The sequence below is a fragment of the Phoxinus phoxinus genome (genome assembly GCF_949152265.1).
Source record: "Phoxinus phoxinus genome assembly, chromosome: 9".
Classification (NCBI taxonomy): Eukaryota; Metazoa; Chordata; class Actinopteri; order Cypriniformes; family Leuciscidae; genus Phoxinus; species Phoxinus phoxinus.
The window spans coordinates 26,174,263-26,197,667 of NC_136884.1; the positions used below are offsets into that span (position 1 = coordinate 26,174,263).

Here is a 23,405-nt window from a genome sequence, read left to right on the forward strand (position 1 = left end):
ATCTAAGAGCTAGATACATTTCAGCACAAATTCCTTACCACCAATTTTATAAAATAAACCATTTTAACCAATTTAATTTACGTTTTCCCCTCAGGCAGTCAAAATCAATTGTTTAAAACCCACCCATCAGTGCAATCCTTTACAGTCATGACCCTTTGATGATATGCACTTTAATCAGATAAGATTTTGATTTTATTTATTGCCATTATATTCCGTGGAGAAACTGAGATGGAACAAAATAAAAAATAAGGATTCAGTTTAGTTCATAAATTAAATAGTAGATCTCTCTGCAATCACAATTTTTATTTTTAACTACAAATTCTTAATGGGTTTGAAATATTCAAGTTATTTCCAATAATTTGTAACATTAATACTTTACTTTATTCATGATTGAGAATATCACACATGCTTTGTACTTCATATTATAATTGCATCAGATCACACTTTCTTACATTTAGAATTAAACCAGAAGCTTTTGAAAAAATATCAGTGGTATTAATAGCATTGTGAATCTGTGATTTTATCCACTGAATCAATCATTTATCTTTTCATTTGAATGTGTTTTCTGTATGAGAATTTCTATTATTTGTGTCTTGTGAACGGGACTTTTATTTTGGTGTGGCGACATGATGTCATAAGACTGCGCCGCGCTCCTGCGTCTGTGATTCGGCTGAAGAAAGGTTTGTGTTTTGAATCATTTAAAGTGTATAAAACGATACAATCCATTTGTACAATTTTATAGAGAACTTGTAAATGAAATAATTATTGTGAATGTAACATTATAATGTATCTAATATGAATGATCATAGTGTTTATGCATCCACACATGAGTAATTTAAAAGGTGCGTCTCATTTCGCTCCGTATGTTGTGAAGCAGTTTATCGTAAACACGCTGTTTGGTCACTGACTAACTTACTTGCAAGTATTAATGATAGAGAAACTGAGCTTTTCGAACAATTTCAGATTCTCACATGATACATGTGTTTTCAGATACATGTGTAATAACTTCTACAAATCAACTGCCAATGTTTTAATGAATGTGTAACTTAGTCTATTAAATATAATCTACAAATCAATACTGAATGTAAACCATAATTGCCTGTATAAGTTAATCTGTGTTCCTTTATTCATTTGTAATGCTAGTTTTGTGGGTGTGTTTTGTGTGCTAATCAGGTCATTTAACTCTCAGTAGTGCACTGAACTAGAGCTGATTGAGATTTAGTTTGAATTAATTTCTCTTTCTGTTAATTATTCTCATCTTAAACAGGACGATATGTGTAAACACTCAAACTCCTGAAGCTGCTGAGATCTATGGAGCATATTATAAACATGGCGTTTATTAAAGAGGAGAGTGAAGAATTCAAGATTGAAGAAGTATTCAGTTTGAAACAAGAAGATACTGAGGACCAAACAAAGATGGCATTTGTTAAAGAGGAGAGTGGTGAAATAAAGATGGAAGAAACATTCACAGTGAAACAGGAAGATACAGGTTGGTTTCATTCTCAAAGTCTTTCTTCAGTAATTCTGCTTCATGCTTCTCTTTACTTCAAGTAGCCTAACTCATGAAAAAAAAAATTAATCACATGTCACCGATTAACCTTTTTGAGCGGTACGGTGAGCCAGAGACAAACTCGCTTTTCATGTATCACAACTATACAGTGTTTTCAGCCACTGTTTTAGGGTTCAGACATTTAAATACACAAGCACTAGCTAAACAATACATTTCAGGCCTCGACATTAAGCCTTTTCAAGTAAATCTGTCATTCACTTGTCCGAGTAAAAAAGTAGCTTGTCCGGAATTTTTTGTGTGTGTGTGTGTTGTAAATATAATTTACTCTGAAACAATATTCTCATCAGTGTTAAATCAGCTTTGATATATTTAAATCTGCATGTTGTAGAATCTGCACCTTTAAAATCCCAATCTTATTAAATGTATGTATCTTTCATTTTAAATTCCTAATTTTCATCAATAAATACAATTATTTAGAATAATAAGACTCTATAGGGCTGTTATCTTAGGTAGGGCTGATCAAATTAAATAATTTACGCTGGAAAATTACTATTGCATTAAATAATGTTATGATATTGTTTTAAATGGATAAATAAGAAACGGAAAGAATGATACCTTTAAACATACACTAAACCGCCAGTAGGTGGCGGCAGGCGACCGTCTTAATGAGCGAGTCATTGAGTCATTCATCCAAACGATTCATTCAAATGACTGATTCATTTGAGAATAAGCAGATGTTTATGAATGGATCATTGAATCTTCGACTCAACCAATTCGTTTAAAATGCTGAATCATTCAGTAATGAATGCTTTGTGAGATGCGTTACGCAGGGTTCTCAAGTTTTATCAAAAGCTTGGAGTGAGATCACATGCGGTTAGGGGAGTAGCCCTAATGGAGCCCCGCCCCCACCCCTCAATTTTACCCATTGTTCATAATTAACCAGCACAAATAGAAATTTTAACAATTGGTAAATCTGATAAATGACAGAGCAATTTATCACATCAAATATACTCTTTAATGTTATATTCAAAATTACAAATATACAAAAATGACAAAAATATAACATAATATACCCTTTGGTGCCCAGAATGATAAAATACCTTTTTGCTTTTTCCCTGACATCTTTGAAAAATACAGTGCAATGGCAATGATTAATGTATGTTTTGACAGGATATAAAATATTAACCAGAGCACTCTGCTTTAATACATGTAGCCTTGGCTTAATGTAACTAGAAAGGCTATTAATACAGTATAATATACAATTTAAAATAAAATGAAGAAATACATTCACTCCTTCCTTAACATTTCCCTTAGTTTCAGATAACGTAAGCTAGCCAAACTGAGCCAAAGCTTCTGACCAGGTTGCAAAGTAGTTGTAGAGCTTTTGACTGCATCAATAATAATGTATATGGGCTATATATTAAATGTTCTAGGCTAAAAATGTTACACAAGCTTTCTTCCAACTTACCTTCTCCATCACGTGTGTTCGTGCGATGTTGTTGGTTACCTAGTAACGAACGTACGGTAGCCGAGAATGTTCCGTCAACTTGCGTGTGTTCGCGACTTCGCGCATCCATGTTGCCTAGTAACGAACGCAATCTGGCCGAAATACGTGCGGCCGGCAGGAAACTTCACTTTGTGTGTCTGCGCCTTGTGTACAACGTTATATATAAAGTTTACAGGACAACTTGGTTGGCATTGCTTTTTCAGCGTGAGAAATACACGGTGTGGTGTGTGAGCGTGTGAACTGGTTGAATTGCGTGTGTCTCACGGCCAATGCGTGAGACTTGAGAACCCTGGCGTTACGGTTCTGCTGTGATCTTTGTTTGCAACAATTTTCGCTGCTGAAACAGAACAAAGACAGCAGTCAATATTGCATCTAAAATGTAAGTGACTTAATTGTAACTGTTTATTGAACCGTTGTATGAAATCAGTCACATTTTCAATCGTGATGGTATTCTGGAAAACATCAGTCGTCGTGTGTGGTTGCTTAACTGTATCATATGTTAAAAATAGAAAAACTTTTAAATATAATATATATATATATATATATATATATATATATATATATAAAAAATGATCTGCATTATGTTGTTAAAGGGTAATTGAACCTAGGCTATTTTTGTTAATCTACCCGAGTCAAACATTCATGTCAAACATTAATGTAAAAGCATAATTAGAATTGAAACGCCACTTTTAAGTTTGACCGTATTAGCATCAAAAGCGTGATAGCATCAAAATCTCTTTAAAACACTAAGGAGGCTCGACACAACATAAAACTCTACACATGAACTTGAGCATTGACTACATTGTTTGTGTACACAAAAAAGAAAGGTTTTGTACAAATCACTTTATCAGTTAGTGTTTCCGGTGGCTGGAATTTTGTCAGTCAAAAGTAATCGATCTCCGAATGCAACGTAACATGAGGAGAGATTCAATAGGCATTTTGACCGAAAACGGAAATAGTCAACCTTAAAAGTGGAGTTTCCATTCTAATTATGCTTTTAAACGAAAGTTTGCCTCAGGTAGATGAACAAAAAGAGCTAGGTTAAATTTTGGCGAGAGTTATCCTTTAACTGAGTTTCTTTTTGTGAGTGCTGCGCTCATTTGTTTAGATTTCTCCTCGAGAGGCTGCAAACCTCAACAGCAAAACATTGTTACCGTCAGTAATACATTTATTATCCACTATCGATCACAACTTACAATAAAAGTAATTAAAATCAGAATCATTCTCTCGGTTTAGTGATTCCCTAGTTATTTTTTTTGTTATTGACGTTCGAAAAAGAACTGATAAGAATGTAAATGTGTCCTTGAAATGCAATGTAATAATACATTGAATAAAAGCTTCTGCCAAATGCATAAATGTAATCTGACTAATTATCTTTTACTTGTCCCGGCCAAGCGTTAATGTCGAGCCCTGCATTTATAGTTTGTAAAATACACTCTGATGTCTATGGAAGCGGATAATTATAATTACAATAATAATCCATTCAAATGTAATTTGCTGACGTGTTTTATTTATCAGAATATATATTTTTTTTAGATTGTTTGTATTTTATTTACCGTATAAGACGACCCTGAATATAAGACGACCCCCCCATTTCCAGACTTATTTTTTGGGACAAAAATAGATTTTTGTGGAAAAAATCTGGTTTTCAACAGAAAATAATTTTATTTGAAAATTGCACTGATAATTCATTCTCTCTCTTCCTGCACGCGCGCGCATGGCCGTGGGAAGTAGGGGTGCTGCATGTGCTGCAGCACCCCCGTTGGAAAATGCAGACATTACAGCACTCTCTGACAGATGCAAATAAATAAACGTATTAAAACATTTTTTTATTTTTTCCTGTTTGTTATTAACCTAAGAAGTTTATGCACGAGGAGGTTTTGAGTACAACTAAATAATTATTGACCCTTTCGCACGTACGTACGATCACACCGGTGTTATCAGTCTAGGCTGGTCCCAGTGCATGACGTGATCAACTGCTAAATTCAAATGTGCTTTCCTTGTTGGCTGGCGCTGAGCCAGAGACAGGCGCGTTCAGAGCTGTCATATATCACAACTTTTCAGTGTTTTCAACCACATAATGTTTATTTTAGGTTTCAGACATATAAGTACTAAAAAAAAAACACAATACATTTAGAGTTTGTAAAATACACACTGATGTCAAAGGAAGAGGCAATAATAATCCTTTCCATTATAATTAGACACGTTGTTTTATTCATATCAGATACACATTGTGAAAGTAACTTTAAAGTTTACTCTATTCTTCTCCCAGTTCACCAGCCACTTAGTTTTATGTATTTCGGGAGAAGTGGATGAATTCACATGTGGTAAATCCAACAGATCCGATTCTCTGAACTGCGTCTGCGGCACAAACTAAGATGCCGTCGCCCATCGCGCATACAGCTCAACTAACGCGATCGTTATAAAGGTGTTTAAACAACAAAACACTTCCACTTGCATATATTTGACAATCGGAATATCAGATATTTAATGCCATATCTAACAAATTTGTGAATATTTTGAATAAAAAGGAAAAATGACATAAAAGCATATCATCATTCATTCAGCTCTGTTGTTGTTGCGGTGTCACGTGACAAGCAATGACGCGTCACCATGGAAACCATAAAGTGACACATTCTAAATAACGGTTTCCTTGAAAAACTCGCCCTGGGGGGTCAGCCAGAATGCATCATTGTCAACTGACCTCACGTTGAACGTCAAGGCGAAGACGTTGCAACAGTGAAGGTATAAAAATAATAATTAAAAAAACATGAAGGTATCTAGATATCAAAATGGCACAGAAAAGAATTTTGGATTTTTTTGGTACACCAGCTTCTAAAAAGAGCACGACGGAAGTCCAGAGAATACAGGAAAGCATCCCGACACCGACCAGCTCTTCGCCAGAGCCTAGTAGGCCTGCTAGTTTTGCCTCAGAGACCGCCAAGACCTGCGGTAACAACCCTCACGAGCCTGCCGCTCCTCCATGCAATGCTGCTAGCACTGGTGGTGGATTTAGCACGCTAGCTGCATTTGAGGAGCCTTTCCAGCCATCTAACTTTGTTTTTCCTAGTAGACATTTTGGAACAGAAACTTTCAATCGTGCATTCACACCAGCTTGGTTTAACAAATGGAAGTGGCTGCATTACGTGACTGAGACCAATCGAGTTTTGTGTTTTGCTTGTCTGAAAGCAATAGAAAAAAAACTTATCAATGCAGACAGTTTTAGGGTAGACAACCCATTCGTGTCAGGCGGCTTTGGAAACTGGCGTAAAGCCACTGCAAAATTCAAGGAACATGAACGATCAAAGTTACACATGGATTCAGTTCAAAGACACGCTGCTTTGGGTAATGTGCCTATCAATGCCCTCCTGTCTAATGCTCTTGCCGAACAGCAGGGGACCGCTCGACATGTTTTGGAACTACTGTTTAGATCCATCAGATTCCTGGGCAGCAAGGGGATGCCGTTCAGGGGTGACACCACACGTGATGGAATCCTTTACGAACTGATGTTGGAACGCACCTATGATCTCCCTAAAGAACGAGAATGGGTGATGAGAAGAGACAACTGGATGTCCAACACCATACAAAGTGAAATTATCCAACAGTTTGCCCATGCTATTCAGAGGGATATTGTCGCCCGTTCATCGGAATCCAGATTTTATGGATTAACAGCTGATGGGACTACTGACGTGAGCACAACAGAGCAGTTCTCGTGTAATTTGCAATTTGTTGACGGCAGCCTGGAGTCTCACTGTTTATTTTTGGGATTTTATAATGCACAGGACAGCACTGGAAAAACTCTTTTCTCCTGCATCAAGGATGTGTTTTTGAGACTGAACATTCCAATCGAACGCCTTGTAGCATACTGCTTTGATGGAGCCAGTAATATGTCCGGGTGCTTTTCAGGAGTGCAGGCTCGCCTCAAAGAATTGTGCCCTCAGTCAATGTATGTGCACTGTAACAACCACGCGCTGGACTTGGTGCTCCAAGAAGTTGCTTGTGAAGTGAGCCTTGTGGCCGACACTTTGAATTTTGTACGGGGTGTTGCTACTGTAATTGGAGAATCGTCAAAGCGCAAACAGCTTTTTGAGTCGCTTTTCGGTTGCGATGAGGTTGCGGTTAACATCCTAGGCCTTTGCCCGACGAGATGGTGCGTCCGCGCCACAGCCATCAAACGCGTCTGTTTCTCTTACAGTACTCTTCTGGCTACACTCAATTTGCTGAAAGAGGACAAGAAGCTGCTCAGAGGGGACAGCAGATCAAAGATTGGGGGACTGTGGAACCAAGCCCGAAAAGGGAGAACATTTTTCGGTCTTCTCTGTTGCCAAGCACTGTTCGAACCCTGCGAGGCAGTGGCCCGGGGCCTGCAGAGCTCCAAAGCAAGTGCCCTTGGTGCACTTGAATGCGCAAATGTGCTCAAAGATCGCATAGCGGCACTTCGTGATGATGACATTGTGGAGGAGATGGTCCTCAAGGTTGAAGCATGTGCCTCAGAGATGGACCTGAAAATGCCAGACACCACCGCAAGAGTGAGCAGAACCCCGGGCCGCTTTCGCCAAACCAAGGAACCAGAGGCAGTGGCGCACAACGCAGCAACAGTGATTTGGCGACATCAGTTTTACCAGGCTGTTGACTTGGTGTCAGCGGAGCTGAAGAGACGGTTTGACCAAGAGAGTATGACTATAGCAGCGAGCCGAGAGAGGGCAGTAATAGTGGCAGCAGGAGGAGGAACTGTTGATTTGGAGCCCCTTCAGCTTCCCAAGGAGCTGGACATAGACCGCCTTAATCTCCAGCTCAAAATGCTTTGCGATGTCACCAGAGAATCTCAATGTAGCACAGTGAGAGATGTAGCATCATGCCTATCTAAGCTCCATCCTCAAACGAGAGCTCTGTTTACTGAGGCTGAAAAACTCATACAATTGTGTCTGTGTTTACCTATATCAGTGGCCTCATCCGAGCGATCATTCTCCAACTTGCGCCGATTAAAAACATGGTTACGGTCCACCATGACACAGAAGAGACTCACACACTTGTCCCTGATGAATGTCCACACAGACATTTTGAATGCTTTGGACATCCATTCCCTCATGAGAGACTTTATCTACTCAGCTCCTGAGCGCCAAGCCACATTTGGAGTAATTTAACAGGAGCACCCTGCTCAAGGTAAAACGTTTGGTTTATTATGAGCTGCAGTTGAGCAGTTTAACATAACATACGCATTAATTTCACACTGATAAATTTGCTGCAGAAATGTATTTGGTTATATTATTGTGTGCTATGCAAATTGGGCTTTTGAAACGGCGAAAATGTGCCTATATTTGGATATGTTCGTTTGCGCTGTCAGCCTGTGGACCGTTTTAATTATTCGTAGGCTATTTTTATGTTCTTATTAGCTGTGTTCTGTGAGTGTTTGTCTGCGCCCTGACAGAGCCATAAGTTTAAATAACGTAGGCTTATATGTGCTGTTAAAAATATTTGCTTTTGTGGATGTTCTTGTCCGCTGTGCGCGACAACCTTTTGGAGCTGTTTAACTATCTTGGCTATTTGTACGTGTCTGCTGTGTTCAACGGAGTCTGGTTACAAGATTGGTATAAATATGGTTCATTCTTATTAGTGTGTGTTTACTTTGTTAATTATTAACACTTAGACATTAGACATTATTAAGAGGTGTCCACCTGACGCGCAAAAAATGCACCTCCCACTACAGCACCCCCAACTTAAAACCTCTTCCCACGGCCCTGCGCGCGCGCACCTTTCTCTCTCTCTCCCGCTCTGCGTCTCGCGCGCACTTCTCTCTCTCTCTTGCTCTCGCTCGCTCTGCGTCTCGCGCGGCAGAGAGGAGCAGCGTTTTAATTCAGTTAAGCACAGATATTATGTTGCTTCTCTAATTTTACATGCGAGTATAGCCGAAATCTCAGCACAGATATTGTCTTTATCTTATGTGTATTTGATTTCATCAGACGACGGCTTGATTATCAGGATTTTTGTGCAGATTAACATCTTGGGAGGGAAAGCTGGTTTTGTCTTAATGGGTTGCGTTTCAGTCACTATTTCATATTAATTCGTTCTTTCTCCCTTTCCTTTGTGATTTTGTCTATATCGCGAATATAAGACGACCCCCCATTTTTTCAGCCTATTTTTAGAACAAAAACCTCGTCTTCTATTCGGGTATACACGGTACAACACAATCCAAATGTATAACGAAGGACATTATTGGCACATTATTGCACACACTGATCTAAACAGAAGAGACTTGAACAGGCACACACCTTTGTGTCTTTCCTGAAACAGTTGCTGTTCAACATACCTGTAATTTCAAAGGTATTTGCTTTTTCATTTGCCAGTCAGTGATGGAACTTATTTGACCATGTTCATGTAGAATATCAGTCCAGTGTTGCTTGCTGATGTTGGTACAGCGCTCTTACTAGAGACTCGTGTGAAAGTTAAAGTCAGCATGACTCATCAGTAGCATCAGGTCCCTGAAAAAAAAAAAAAAAAGGTGAATAACTGCTGATATCAGGAGAAACTAGGGCTGCATGATTTAGGGGATAAATCTAATTGCAATCTTTCTGGTTAATATTGTGATTTGCAATTTAACATTCCCCCAAAAAATGATAAAGAACACTGCGTGTACAGAGCCAGATAAGACCCTGAAGTAGGTGCAGAAGGCTACTCAGACTTGGCCAATCTGCCTTTGTCTCTATGGCATATGGTTGTTATTGTCTAGCTGTACGAAAAACTCTGAACGTAGTAGTGTTCGGTAATGTCTCTTTCACAGACTGGCGGCTCAGAACGTGGTCGAATCTTTTACTGCCTCTCAAGCTGTTGACCCAGATCATACAATCTGTTGTTGTCTCTCAAATTGTGTATTTATTGATATAGACTTCACTACAGTCTGACAATAATGTACTGTATATAAAGCATATAATATATATATATATATATTAATACATACTCATTGTTATATGGAATGTTTTCAGTCTACATGGTAAGAAAGAAGAGAATAACACCTGAGCAGGATGCAAAAGACCACATATTGTCAGGCAAAGACAAAGCCTTCATTGAGGGACGACAAATCAACGCATTTAAAGGTAAGTTTATGTTCAGACTGCAGGCAAATCAGATTTTTATCTCCTCAGATCAGATATTTTCAGGGAGACTGTCCTCACTATTAATTGCAAGTGATCAAATGAGTTGTCTATCCAGAAATAACCAACCTATCTGCACTATAAAGGAAGAGTTCATCCAAATATAAAAATTCTGTCAATCATTTACTTAACTTCAAGTTGGTCCAAACCTGTATACATTTATTTGTTCTGCTGGACACAATATTTTTATTGTATATATTTAGTATTTTTTTCCACTATGGAAGTCATTTTAATTTTCATTAAAGGGGTCATGACATGAGAAACCAAATTTGCCTTGATCTTTTAGTATATAAGAGGTCTTTGTACCATTAAAACGTCCTGCAAGTTTCATAGCTTAAGTTCAGTCGACGGACAGCGAGTGGGTCTGTGTACAGGGAAATTACGATGCCACAGATGTGCTGTTCCTGGCTGTGGACAAACAACATCTTTGAATACGCTGCGAAAGATCCAGTCGTCAGGGAAAAATGGATGCACTTTATTTTTTGCGGACGTCTCAGTCACGGCAGTGTTAGTTTAAGCGTTTGTTCTATACATTTGAAGGATGACTGTTTTGAGAACAAATCCCAAAATGATGCTGGCTTTGCCAGAAAACTGTTGCTCAAAGATAAGTCCTTGCCGACTATTCTGGGCTCAACAACGACGACGCAAACTGTAAGTAATGTGTTTAAAACTTTAAACTACTTTTTAAATACGCTGAATCCGCACAGGTTCTGGCTGAGGGCGTTAATAATTGATGCATAGGCACTGACGTTAGCCAATCATAACAGTGGGCGTTAACACTGAACTCTTAAAGGGGAAACACCCCCAAAACAGACTGTTTGAATCAGAGGATGAGAAACAGGGTGGGAAAAGGTCATAAATCACTACATTTTAAAAGTTTTTTGTAAAAAAAAAACTATAGTAATACTATATTTGCACCTAAGGGAACATAATAATAAAATTAAAAAAAACATGTCATGACCCCTTTAACTGCACTTCATAATATTACATTACACAGTTTTAGAGGATTTAACTCTTTAAAATAAGTTGGTTAGTTGTGTAACAAATAGGTGCACTTGGGTTCATGTTTTATTTTTTGTCCTTTTAGGGAGAGGTGTGTTTGCACTTGAGCACATTGAACCATCCACCTTTGTTGTTGAATACCGTGGGATTCTCTCTCAAAATAAACATGCTGAAGATGCTCACAGCAATGGATACTTGTTTGACTTCACATGGAATGGAACACGTTATTGGTAAGCTGGTTGTTTTTTGGTTTATTTATTTTTGGTTCATAATATTCAGAGCAAAGTAGTTGTATGTGTTGCATGTCATTCTAATAAAAACTAAAATAATTACTGTATTTTCCGGACTATAAGTCGCATCAGTCAAAAAATGCGTCATGAAGAGGAAAAAAACTTAAGTCGTACTGGACTATAGCATTTATTTAGAACTTTATTTCACAAAATCCAAGACCAAGAACAGACATTTAATCTGGAAAGGCAAGTTATTCAACTACACAACAGCACACAGAACAACAGGCTGAATAGGTGTCCAGCATGTTAACGTAACACAGGGTTTCCCGTAGCACTTTGGAACTAAGGCGGCCGCCTAAGCAACACATGCCTGCCGCATTAACTACGTCGTCAACAAAATGTATATGAGTGATATCCGCCGTGTTACTCTGTCCTGTTTAGAGCTTAGATTCTCTGCCCAAGCCCGATATTTCCCGCCGCTATACTCGGGCCGGACCCGTGATCTAGAGACGTGCGGCGTGGGACTAGATTTGATGGCCAAGTGCGAGCGCGGGCGGTAGCCTAATGCACTCACTATGTGTGTGCGGGCTGAAGGAAAATAAAGCGATTAAAGAGAAATATATATGAATAAAACATATAAAAACTAATAAATTGTTATTCATCTGTTGCAGAACAAGAACAAAATAGAAACGATTTACAGGCCAGAGTTTCTATTTGTAACATGTTTGCAGCGTTGAGCGATGTAGCCAATCACAGACATATGTGTTGATTTCTGGAACGCAATGGCCAATCAGAAGCATTTAAGATAGAATCCCCTCACCGCTCAAAACTGACTTTTTGTTCAGTGCTGAATTCTGCACGCTGGCAAATCCTCGGATTATAAAAGATATTATGAAAGATTCATTATGCAGTCAGCTTCATTGATAATAACTGAGATGTATGAGATCGCGATGAACTGATGTCAGCTTTTTAAGAATTAGGCTATTAAGAGATTCACATTCATGGCAAACACGCAGCCTGCTTGCTTTTATGTTAAATTAAGAGTGGATTGTGAATGTTAATGCTTTAATAACATAATTTATCAGGAGCATTTAGGCTAACACAAAGTTAAGTTACACAGTTATCTGCTGATTGTTTAAGGCAGGGGTGCCCAATCCTGGCGATCGACTGTCCTGCACAGTTCATCTCCAACCCTAATCAAACACACCTGAAGCAACCAATTAAGGTCTTCAGGGCACGTCAGGATCACTTGAAAATTAAAGGCAGGTGTGTTTGATTAGGGTTGGAGATGAACTGTGCAGGACAGTCGATCGCCAGGAGCAGGATTGGACACCCCTGGTTTAAGGTATATGTGCGATGAAAGGCGCTGCTGCCGCGAGCCGCGAGGCTAGAAAGCTCCTGGCTGTTCTAGAAAGGAGACTGAATCAATGCAGCAAAGATATATAATGGCTAAAGTCCGTAGTATAGCCTATTGGCTCTGTTGTATCCCAGAATTCCGATCGACGCACAGGGACAAAAATATATAAGTATTTTCACAGAGTACATCTTCTCTACGAAATGCAATGCAAGAGATCGCACGGGCGCCTCCGCGTCCTGATTATATTTGCTTCTTATTTATTAATTCCAGGCAATTGGTTGATGAAACATTGATTAAAATTAAGATATAATTTATACAAAACGAAATTCGATTTAAAGAAAGGCTTTTTACAAAACAAATCTTAATAAAGTGGTCAAAATAATCTCTGGCCCATCTTATGATCCTACTCATGCTGTTCACCTTTCATATACCGGTAATCAACATAGATTAAATTAAAATAATAAAACAACATTATATTATGTAAACATAAATATAGAATATAATTTAATTTCTGCCTGATGAAAATTTTACTATTTCAAAGTGTGCTCGTTTTTATTTCCGAGGTAACAACATTTAACTCAAAGTCTGTCTAGCAAAAAATGTAGGCCTAAACCATAGCCTATATTTCGTTTTGCCAGCACTTTATTTAGACATCATTCCATTTCTGTTCTAAATGTGAAATAATAAATGTAAACGTTTTCCTTATTATGTTTAATTGCCTTAGCCTCTGATGTGTGCGCTGGTGTTTGCATGAAATTCTGTTGTTGAGGTGTGGGAGATTTAAAGCGGTTTATTTATATACGGGGGAATTTCTTGCTTTTCAACCACGGTAAGAAAAAAACCATAACAGCCCTAGTAGACGGTAATGTTTTCTATTAGTTCATCTCAGTCAGTATGAATTAATTTTGATATATAAGTCGCACCTGACTATAAGTCGCAGGACCAGCAAAACTATGAAAAAAAGTGCAACTTATAGTCCGGAAAATACGGTAAGCTTATTACGATAGCAGCTTTGCTAGGGTTCTTATAACATTAGGAACTTATAAGTTAACATAATAACATGGTTATTGTTCAATTGGGTGATTCCTAAGGAGGGATTCCTATTAAATTCTTAGAAAGGGAAGTTAACTGTCACAATGTGTTTTTGAATATAGGTTAAAACCCCAGAAATATATAATGTTCAGTTAGAACTGTTTAAATTTCTTACTGCATTATTTTTCTCACAGCATAGATGCAACAAAAGAGGACGGTTCACTTGGACGACTGGTGAATGATCACAGAAATTCAAATTGCAAAGTCAAGACAATAATTGTTGATGGAAGGCCACACCTGTGCCTATTTAGTATAAGAGATATCTTTCCAGATGAGGAAGTCACATACAACTATGGGGATTCCTCTTGGCCCTGGCGTTTAAGGGTGAGTCTCTTAAAGGGGTCATATTATGCCCTTTTACGAAGTCTTGATTTTGTTTTGGGGGTGTATTAGAATATGTTTTCATGCTTGATTGTTGAAAAAACATTATTACATTATTATGGCTGCTCTCTCCCCAGTCTGGCTCAAACACACCGATTTCGATGAAGCCCCTCCTTCCGAAATACGAAATGTGCTGAGATTGGTTAGCTGGCCTAGTGTGTTGTGATTGGCAGCATTTAGCGCGTGTTTGGAACATTTTTCCGCCTTTCCATAACTGCGAGTTCTTCTCTAGTGTAAATATTGAGAATGGCGTCAATTTCAAAACCAATTCGAAGCCGATTCAGACCCTGACAATGTTAACGAACAAGATAATTGTCTAAAACAGATTTCACGCACAGACTTTGCAAGCACAGATATCAAAGGACGTTTCAGAGCGGTATGTTTTTTTTTCATTTTCGTATACATTATAGATACGATGTTATCCACCATTTAATAGGCTCTTATCCACCATTTAATAGGCTCTATGCACGATCGCTTCCGTGTTTTATCTCAGCCTGCCCAGTTACATCCGGTGCTGCGTCGGAAGCCGTTTTTTGCATTAGGTGGAGATAATGGCAAATTACACACGCTGTTTACAAGAACTTCCAGCGGTTAACGTGAATGATGTTAACAATATTGTGAGGCAGTCAGCTCTCGCACCTAAGAGTAAGAAAGAGAAGGGCTTTAAATTATATATTTCGAGCTACTTCGACAACTTTGTGGGTGAGTATTCTCTCATATCATGCGAAATCCGACTAGCGAATCGGTTTCTAAAATCGTTGTCTCCGTTTCTGAGAAAATGTATTTTATAAAAGTTTTGCCGCTAGTACACTTTGCTATAGAACGCGCTATGCGGAAGTAAAAACGCTGGCTGAGATTCTACCGGAAATACGTCAACAGCGTTCGTGCATAGAGCCTATCGTAACATTTGTAAACTAAGGTAATACAAACAGTAATCGATCACAAAACCAAGGTTAATTTCCCTAAGGACCTTTTTATCACTGAAAAGTCAACTATGTTGCACTGTGTTTGTCATTTCATGTAATTTTTTTGTTTTTTTCTATATCATGCAGATTATGGAAACATTTCTGCATGTCTGCTTTGTATACGACATAGCCATGAAAGTGACAGTAGATATTTAGACTTTGGTTGATTCTAGAATTAGTTGTGGTGGCCATCTGGCAAACATCCTTGCATCAGTTTTGTACATGTCTTTCTCAAAATTACAGGAATTGTGTGACGAGACATCAGTGGCTGTGACTGAATGCAGTGTGAATCCTTCCTCATCAGTTAAAGATAAAGTAAGTGAGACTATGTTCCTTAATTGTTTACTTCTCTTTGACAGTGGCAATGTTAACGTGTAGTATGGTTGGGCATCATAATATCAAATACTAGCAAAATTCTAATTATATTAGAATTCTAAAGGCAATACTTAATGTTAAGAGGAAATAAGTACTGTATTGTCTCTCGTGCCACAAGAGAGCACAAGCGAGTGCAATAAGCAAATATAAACCAAATCAAGCATTGCGTCTTTTATTGAAATGAAATGACATTCACTTTTTAAAGTGCATTAACTTTTGAAACAATAGTAATATAATTAAATTAAATATAAACTAAAAATAAAATATAATTTCTTTAGTGTGCATGCAAGGAAAATTATAGGTTACAATAGTGCATAAAACTGTTCGTGCATCAGTAACCTGAGAAAACACGCTTCAACAGACAACGTAATGTACTACATGAACACAAACTGCCATTCAGAAACAATCTACTCACTATACATCTACATATTGTTCGTCAAAAACACCAGACGGTTAACTTGATCTGCAGTGAGTGCGGAACGCTTTTCGTTTCCAGCTGAAGAAAACACACACACACTCAGCTCTGACCGAGGTGCCAGTTATTGTCAAGTATGTCGTTGCATGATTTTTGCCACCAACTGAGAGGGTTTTCGTCAGTAGGTAGCCCTTTTCATTTTTCAAATTAACAACGTAGCCGCACCGCGCGCGATATACTGGATAAGCTAACAAAAACAAACCGCGTCAGTTACGTCCTCGTGCACCTCTTGACACACCAAAAATTTTAATGCACTTTTTAATTTTTTTTATTTGACAGGCCTAACACATTTTCAAGTTTGTTACATCAAAACTGTGCAGGACTATAAACGGGGTATATTATTTAGTGTTTTTGTTTTTATTTTGGTATTAGTTCTGTTGTCTTTTTTTTTTTTAGCTAGATGTTGAATGTTCCAGTTTTGAAGAATCTAGCTCTGATGAAGGGGATTCTCCTTATGCTGATGAAAACACTGAAGAATCCTCCTCTGATGACTTCAGCCTGGACTCTAGACAAAATAACAACAGTGATGATAGGCTATCTGTCAATACAAGGAATCCACCATATAAGTCAACACCAGCTGGTTCAGAGTCTTCTATGAGGGCAGAGAGTGTGCCACCACAACCCATTCATTGTTCTTCCACTGAGCAAGAAATGGTTAGTGACCGATCCAGTTCTGCTCAAGACCTCATATGTGATGATCATGATACTACCACAAACAATATTGACATTCAGAGTTTTAAGAAAACACCGGCAGTATCTTCTTATGAACGGTCAGAGACTGGCAATGTGCCAGAAAACACTTTTTCCACCCACAAAAACTACTGTTATGTCTGCAAGACACCTCAGTCTAAAATTGCCCGTCACTTTAAAAACCATCAAGACAGTGAGACAGAAATTGCAGCTGCATTCTTGCTCCCTAAACACTCCCAGGACAGAAAAAGGTTACTTGAGAAATTACGAAACCGAGGCAACTATGAACATAATCAAGAGGTTATGGGAAGTAAAAGTGGACCACTGAAAGTTAGAAGGCGGCCAGGAAGATCAGAGTTTGAATTGAGTGCCAAAACATATGTGCACTGTGTGTACTGTAAAGGCCTGTTTGTTCGCAAGGAGCTGTGGCGCCATACACATAGATGCCCTTCAAACACGTTTTCAGAGTCTAAAGCAACTGGTAAGTCCAAAGTCTTAGTTTTGGCTGATATCGCAGAGTCAACATTCTCCCACGCAATATCTCCAGTGGTGTGGAAGATTTTGGGACATATGAAGAATGATGACATTTCATCTGTAGTTCGAAATGATTTCCTCATACTGCAGTTCAGTCAGTGTCTTTACAACAAGCTTGGAAGTGATCCAACAAGATGCGAATACATCAAACAGAAGGTTCGGGAAATGGGCAGACTCTTGCTAAGCTTGAGAACAAAATACTCCATATATAATTTTGAAGATGCTGTGAAACCGAACAATTTTTGCAAAGTCGTTGAGGCTGTGAAAGATGTCGCTGGTTACGATGAAAAGAGCCAATCGTATAAGACACCAAGCCTTGCGCTGAAGTTAGGACGTTCACTCAAGAAGATCGCTGACATCATTCTCTGCAGGGCCATCGCAGCAGAGGATGATGGTATAACAAAAGCAGCCGAGCGATTCAAACGACTGTGCACAAGTGAATGGGCAGAACAAGTCTCCCATGCGGATCTTGATACTTTGAGCGAATCAAAGTTCAACAAACCATCAACTATACAGTTCACACGTGATGTGCAGCTTCTCAACCTGCACCTAGAGAAAAAATCAGCTGATGCTTTTGAAAGCCTAAAAAATCATGAGTCATCACAAACATATGCAGAACTTGCCAAAGTGACACTTGCACAAGTAATAATCATTAATAGACGTTGTGCAGGAGAGGTTTCAAAAATGACGCTTGAGTGTTTCAGGAAAAGAGACCAGACTGAGCTCCATGATGACATAGCAATCGTTCTCTCTCCTTTTGAGCAAAAAATGTCCAAGAATTTCAGCCGAGTGGAAATAATGGCCAAGAACGGGGGAAAAGTTGCAATTTTGTTAAACCCTGAACTTGTCAGAGCAATAAATCTTCTTGTGGACAAGAGAGATGCATGTGAAGTAGACCGGGACAACACCTTCCTATTTGGAAGACCGAAGTGCTCACCCACCAGCTTCTTCAGGGGACAGGACTGCATCTGGCTTTTTGCAAGTCAGTGTGGTGCACAGCACCCAGAATACCTCAGGTCTACACAGCTCCGTGAGCAGGTGGCAACAGTGTCCCAGATTCTTAATCTTAAGGATAATGAGCTTGATCAACTAGCCAACTTTTTGGGCCATGACATTCGGGTCCATAGAGACTATTATCGGTTGACCGATGCAACAGTAGATCTTGCAAAAATTTCAAAGCTTCTCTTGGCAATGGAGAAAGGTACTCTTGCAAATTTCCAAGGAAAGTCTCTCGATGAAATTGAGATAGAAGGTATGTGCATGATTTTATATAATAATAATAATGTTACAGTACAGTAACATGACAATTCTAAATTACTTGTAGAGAAATACTTTGGAGCTAATTTGTAGTTTTTAAAATGTTACTCAGAAAAATATGGTTTTGAGGTGAATGAGAGTACCTCTTATTTCTTTAGATAATGGAAGTTAAGGAATTATATGTGTAGTAATGCATGTGTTGGGGTGTTTTTTCCATAGATGAAGTTAATCTGGAATTAGATGAGGAAGAAATAAGCGATGAAGATGACGAAGAGTCCGAGCCTGTCCCTGGAGTAAGAGGTATGTAATGAATTTAATTCCAGTGAGCATCAGTGGTGTCCACAGGAGTAAATCATGCACATCTTATTTTCAAATACGGGTGCTGGATCACAAGTATGATCCATGTAGTAGTAAGCATCAGTGGTGTATCAGGTGTCTGATGATCTGGAACAAAGTATTTGGGTTGTCAAGTTTAAGTATTGTTTTCATTTTCTAAGGCCACATCCACACGAAGCCAGAGCTTTCCCTATCCGATGTTTTTTTTGCCTCGTTCTAAAAAATAATTCCGTAAACACGGCGTCGTCTCAAGAAATATCTGCGTACACACGAAACCACTGAAACCGACTCAAAACGATGTAGTATATATCCCAGACCAGTATGTAGTGCTGTAATTCTGCCATATAGATACAATAAAAACGGAGAAGAAGACTTTGAGCATGCGCATAAACCTTGCGCGCTGTATACAATAATATTACACAGTAGCTTCTTCTTTTCTTTTTTTTACCAAGAACTTTATTAAACAATATGAACAACCATAAATGGCCTGGTACAATAGGGATGAGTCACGAATCACGATATTCAATTAGATGTCGGACTCATAAAGCTTGCCACAAAGAACCGGCAAAAGTAATGAATGAGTCAAATATAGCAAGGAGACATTTTAACAGTTTAAAAGTAGACATTTCAAGCATTCTATATATTTCTGAGTTTCGGTTAATTTATGAGACGAGTTCCAGTTCACGAGCAATGCAAGTTATATTGCGCCGGCGCGTCCATGTCATGATTATATTGTCAGCTATATTTGCTTCATATTTATTAAATCCAGGCAATTGGTTGATGAAACTTTGATTAAAATTAAGATACAATTTATACAAAACGAAATTCACTTTAAAGAAAGGCTTTATACCAACCAGCTTTATATAAAACAAAACTTAATGTGGTCAAAATTATGTCTCCCGCTATATTGCGCATCTTATGATTACTCATGCTGTTCACTTTCATAAATCAACATAGATGAAATAAAAAATAACATATTATTTAAACATACATATGAAACTAAATACATTTTCTTTAATGGCTACAACAGGCTTACTGAGAAATGTAATGTCGGAGTGGAATTTGAGCGAGCGCCGTGCCTGCGAGCATGTGCGTTTTTTGAACAGCCTAATAATAATCAAATAATTCCCAGCAGGGCAGGACTTAGGGTGGTGGGGGCCCCTGGGCTTGAGTCACTTTCGGGCCCTACCGTCTATACATTACTCATTACATTACATTACATTCCCAGTGATCGTCGAATATTTTTTTTAGTTTGAAATGCCCATCCCTACAAAATACAAAATGTCTTAATCAGACAACAGACCAGCACCATAGCATAATAAAAATATAAAGAAATACAATAAAAATACATTTAAGTAAATAATATATAAAGTAATAAAAGAGGCTCAGTAGCTTCTGCAGCATTATATTATATTTTTATACAAGCAGTCGGCAGGTGTTGTTGCTGTTACGTGACTAGCAGTGTCCGACTAGTCGACATGACATCATCGTTTCACAAAATATACGGATTGGCTGTACTCACGAAAACGCAAGCGTGTCGTTTTCAGATTTATCCACTTTGGGACCCGGTTTCAAAAAATAGCGGTTTCAGTCTCTCAAAACGCCGGATCCGTGTGGACGAAACGCCAATACGACACAAAATTTGTCCGTATACAGCTAAACGCGTCTCCGTGGGGACAGGGCCTTAATGTATGAAATAAAAAAGGGATAGAATTGACCCAGGATGAGACAGAAAGTTCCAACGGTATGTTATAATGTAGCCTATATTTACCAGGGCTTAAAAAATGGGGAAGAAAATAAAAAATCCACCAGTTCACTCCAAGCAGAATCAGTATTTTAACATTTCTGTTTGTTCGTTCCTTCTGAAACATTATCGTTCCGAAAACAGCTTGATTAGAACGCATACTGGTAAATACCTAATTTGTTTGTTTGTTTGCTTATACTTTATAAGATAACTTGAATTGAACTTGATGCTAAGAACTTATGAATAAACCTTGTAACTTCAGTGCATCCTCAAACGCAGCCACTGCTACTTTATTACAAGAGTTCCTTGAACTAGTATGGTGAACTCACTTTTGTTGCCAGGTATTTTGACAATAATGGCTGTATGTTGAGTTATTTTCAGAGGACAGTAAATCTATACTGTTAAACAAGCAGCACATTGACTACTCTAAAATATATCCAAGTTTCATTTCTATAGTATTGTCCCTTGAGAAGATATACTAAAATGGTTGCTGAAATCTGAGGGGTGTACCGGTACTCACTTTTGTGAGATATTGTGTGTGTGTGTATATATAAATATAAACACACACACACACACACACACACACACACACACGTGCGCTTCCACAGTAATTCAGTGTAAATGTGGTCCTTGTCATGTTACTCCGGATCAGAAACTAGTTTTCCATGTGTTATCAGCTGATATTTGAGGCGTTCTGAAACCGTTTGGATTGTAGGGCTGGAATACATTTTAATTGTTGCTTTTTTTCCCTCAGGAAAAAGAAAAAATCAGGATGAAACTGATAACGGCAGAGGTATTTAAACATTTGGGTATATAATAGTTATTCCAAGTACATAAATGTATGTATATATTTATTTATGTTTGTTTGTTTTGCAGAGACCAAATTGAGAAAAATTGTGAGAAGGCCATGGAGCGCAAATGAAGTGAATGCTGTCATGAAACATTTTCAAGTCCATATTTCTAAGGGACACCTCGCAACAACGGCAGAGTGTGTGCGGTGCAAGACTGCAGAGGACACTGTTCTGAGAGAAAGAACGGTCCAGAATATAAGGGATTTCGTGAGGAACCGAGGTTTGAGGTTGAAAAATAAATGTTACTAAATATTTAAAAATAAATGTCTTTAGAGAGATCAGTGTCGCCTTTTGATGTCTGTGGCTTTTGTTCTGTAAAGGTCTCTAAAGTGTTGCTCTAAAGTCTTCTTAAGCAGAAGAGGCTGACTCAGGACTATACTTGGTGTCGAAGACATCTTTTTATTTGCTTTTGTTAAAACATAGTTTTTATAGAAATGTACAAATAAATGCATTTTTATTGGAAGGCAACATCATTTGGTTTTATTTCCACTGGTACAGTGTTGCTGAGGTCATTTTGAGGCCCATTCCCAGATGCACTTTAGTTCCATAAAGGTCCCGATTTTTATATCAGTTTTTAATTATTTTTTTATTGCGCTTTCAGTTCAATTGAGGTTTTTATTGGTTTCCTAGTTTTATTACTTCATCTTATTGACCTTTTATCCTGGTTGGAGAAAATTCAGTCATCAAAGAACAGCATGCTGTACACTTCAGACAAAACTAGTTAATTTAACTTGCATTTTGCACCTAATGGCTGATATAGCAACACACACACACACCTAAGGAAATAGTGCAACAGTGTGCTATTACTTTTGCAGGTGTAGTGGCAGCAAAAAATATGCACAATCATTTGTGAATTCACTCTTCGATGTAGATGAGCTGATTTGGTTTAGTATGGTTAACTCTAATACAAGTACTCCTGTGGAGTAAATATAGACTGATGTGCAGTTCAACCCAGATTGTCCTCATAATTAAGCGTTAAGCCGGGTGCACACTATGCGATTTATAATGGTTCTTTACGATTATTGCTTGTCAGACTGTACGAACATCATCATCATTGTAAGCCATGTCACACTGTGATCTCAGTTGTCATTAAAGGGCACCTATTATGACATTTAAAATGTTCCTAATGTTGTTTTGGGAGTCCCCAACAACAGTTTTACATGCATGCAATGACAAAAAACACTTTTGTTGTCGTATAATATGCATTTATTTTTACCTGATTTGCTCACCGACTCCCAAATGATTCGTTCAACGACTCATTTTTCCAAACCCCTCCTTTGCGCGACGCTAATCTGCGATTGGTCAGATGACCCAGCAGTGTTTACATAGATAATACTTATTGTTTAACACGGAGTACAATGATGCTTTTATCAATTAAATTGTGTTATAATAATGATTATAGTCCACTGCTTTGTAGTTTGTAGTAAAAAACTAAAAATAAGATAAAGAATTTAATGTTATGTTAGCACGCATAGCCCAGAGTTCATATTGTAAAAGCAAAATCAGTCTTTGTTTGCGTTAGCCCTATGCATAAACATAACGTTTTTACAAAAAAAAATAAAAAAAAATGTAGTTACGTTACTACGAGGTATTACTCTATTCTTTAAGACAACTCCGAAAACAACGACAAACACTTCACATAGGCTATCTCAATACAATTGTCATTGAAGACCTAGAAGCTAAACGGTGCTTACACAACAAACAAAATACTTATTAAGCATGCTACATAAAACATAAAAGCAACAATTATTAATAACACTTACAGGTTGTGATACGGAGGAGGAAGCTGATGCAAATACACTTGGAACTGAACCTTCCTTCAATATCATCCGGCTCGCGAATTCAAGTTTGATTGCATTTAAGTTGGTAAAGCAATCGTCTTCAAAATGGCGCGAACAAAGCACAAGGCTCGGACTATACTTCGGTGGTTACAGTTATATGAATTGTAGCC

At 38.1% G+C, this 23,405-nt stretch overlaps 1 protein-coding gene across 1 annotated transcript; it reads left to right on the forward strand.

Moving 5' to 3' along the window:
- Positions 1-550: 550 nt before the first annotated feature.
- Positions 551-21,920, forward strand: LOC307004919 (uncharacterized protein). The gene is made up of 10 exons (XM_079624518.1): positions 551-680; positions 1,268-1,489; positions 9,998-10,108; positions 11,253-11,397; positions 13,981-14,170; positions 15,436-15,507; positions 16,439-18,518; positions 18,743-18,823; positions 21,358-21,396; positions 21,480-21,920. The coding sequence occupies exons 2-10, from the start codon at positions 1,312-1,314 to the stop codon at positions 21,701-21,703; spliced, it is 3,120 nt and encodes a 1,039-aa protein (XP_079480644.1). The 5' UTR covers positions 551-680; positions 1,268-1,311; the 3' UTR covers positions 21,704-21,920.
- The last annotated feature ends 1,485 nt before the right edge of the window (positions 21,921-23,405 follow it).

Coding starts and splice junctions, on each gene's coding strand:
- LOC307004919 (XM_079624518.1), top strand. CDS start 1,312: ATGGAGCATATTATAAACATGGCGTTTATTAAAGAGGAGAGTGAAGAA. Junction 10,109..11,252: donor ACAAATCAACGCATTTAAAG/GTAAGTTTATGT, acceptor TTGTCCTTTTAG/GGAGAGGTGTGTTTGCACTT. Junction 21,397..21,479: donor TGAAACTGATAACGGCAGAG/GTATTTAAACAT, acceptor TTTGTTTTGCAG/AGACCAAATTGAGAAAAATT.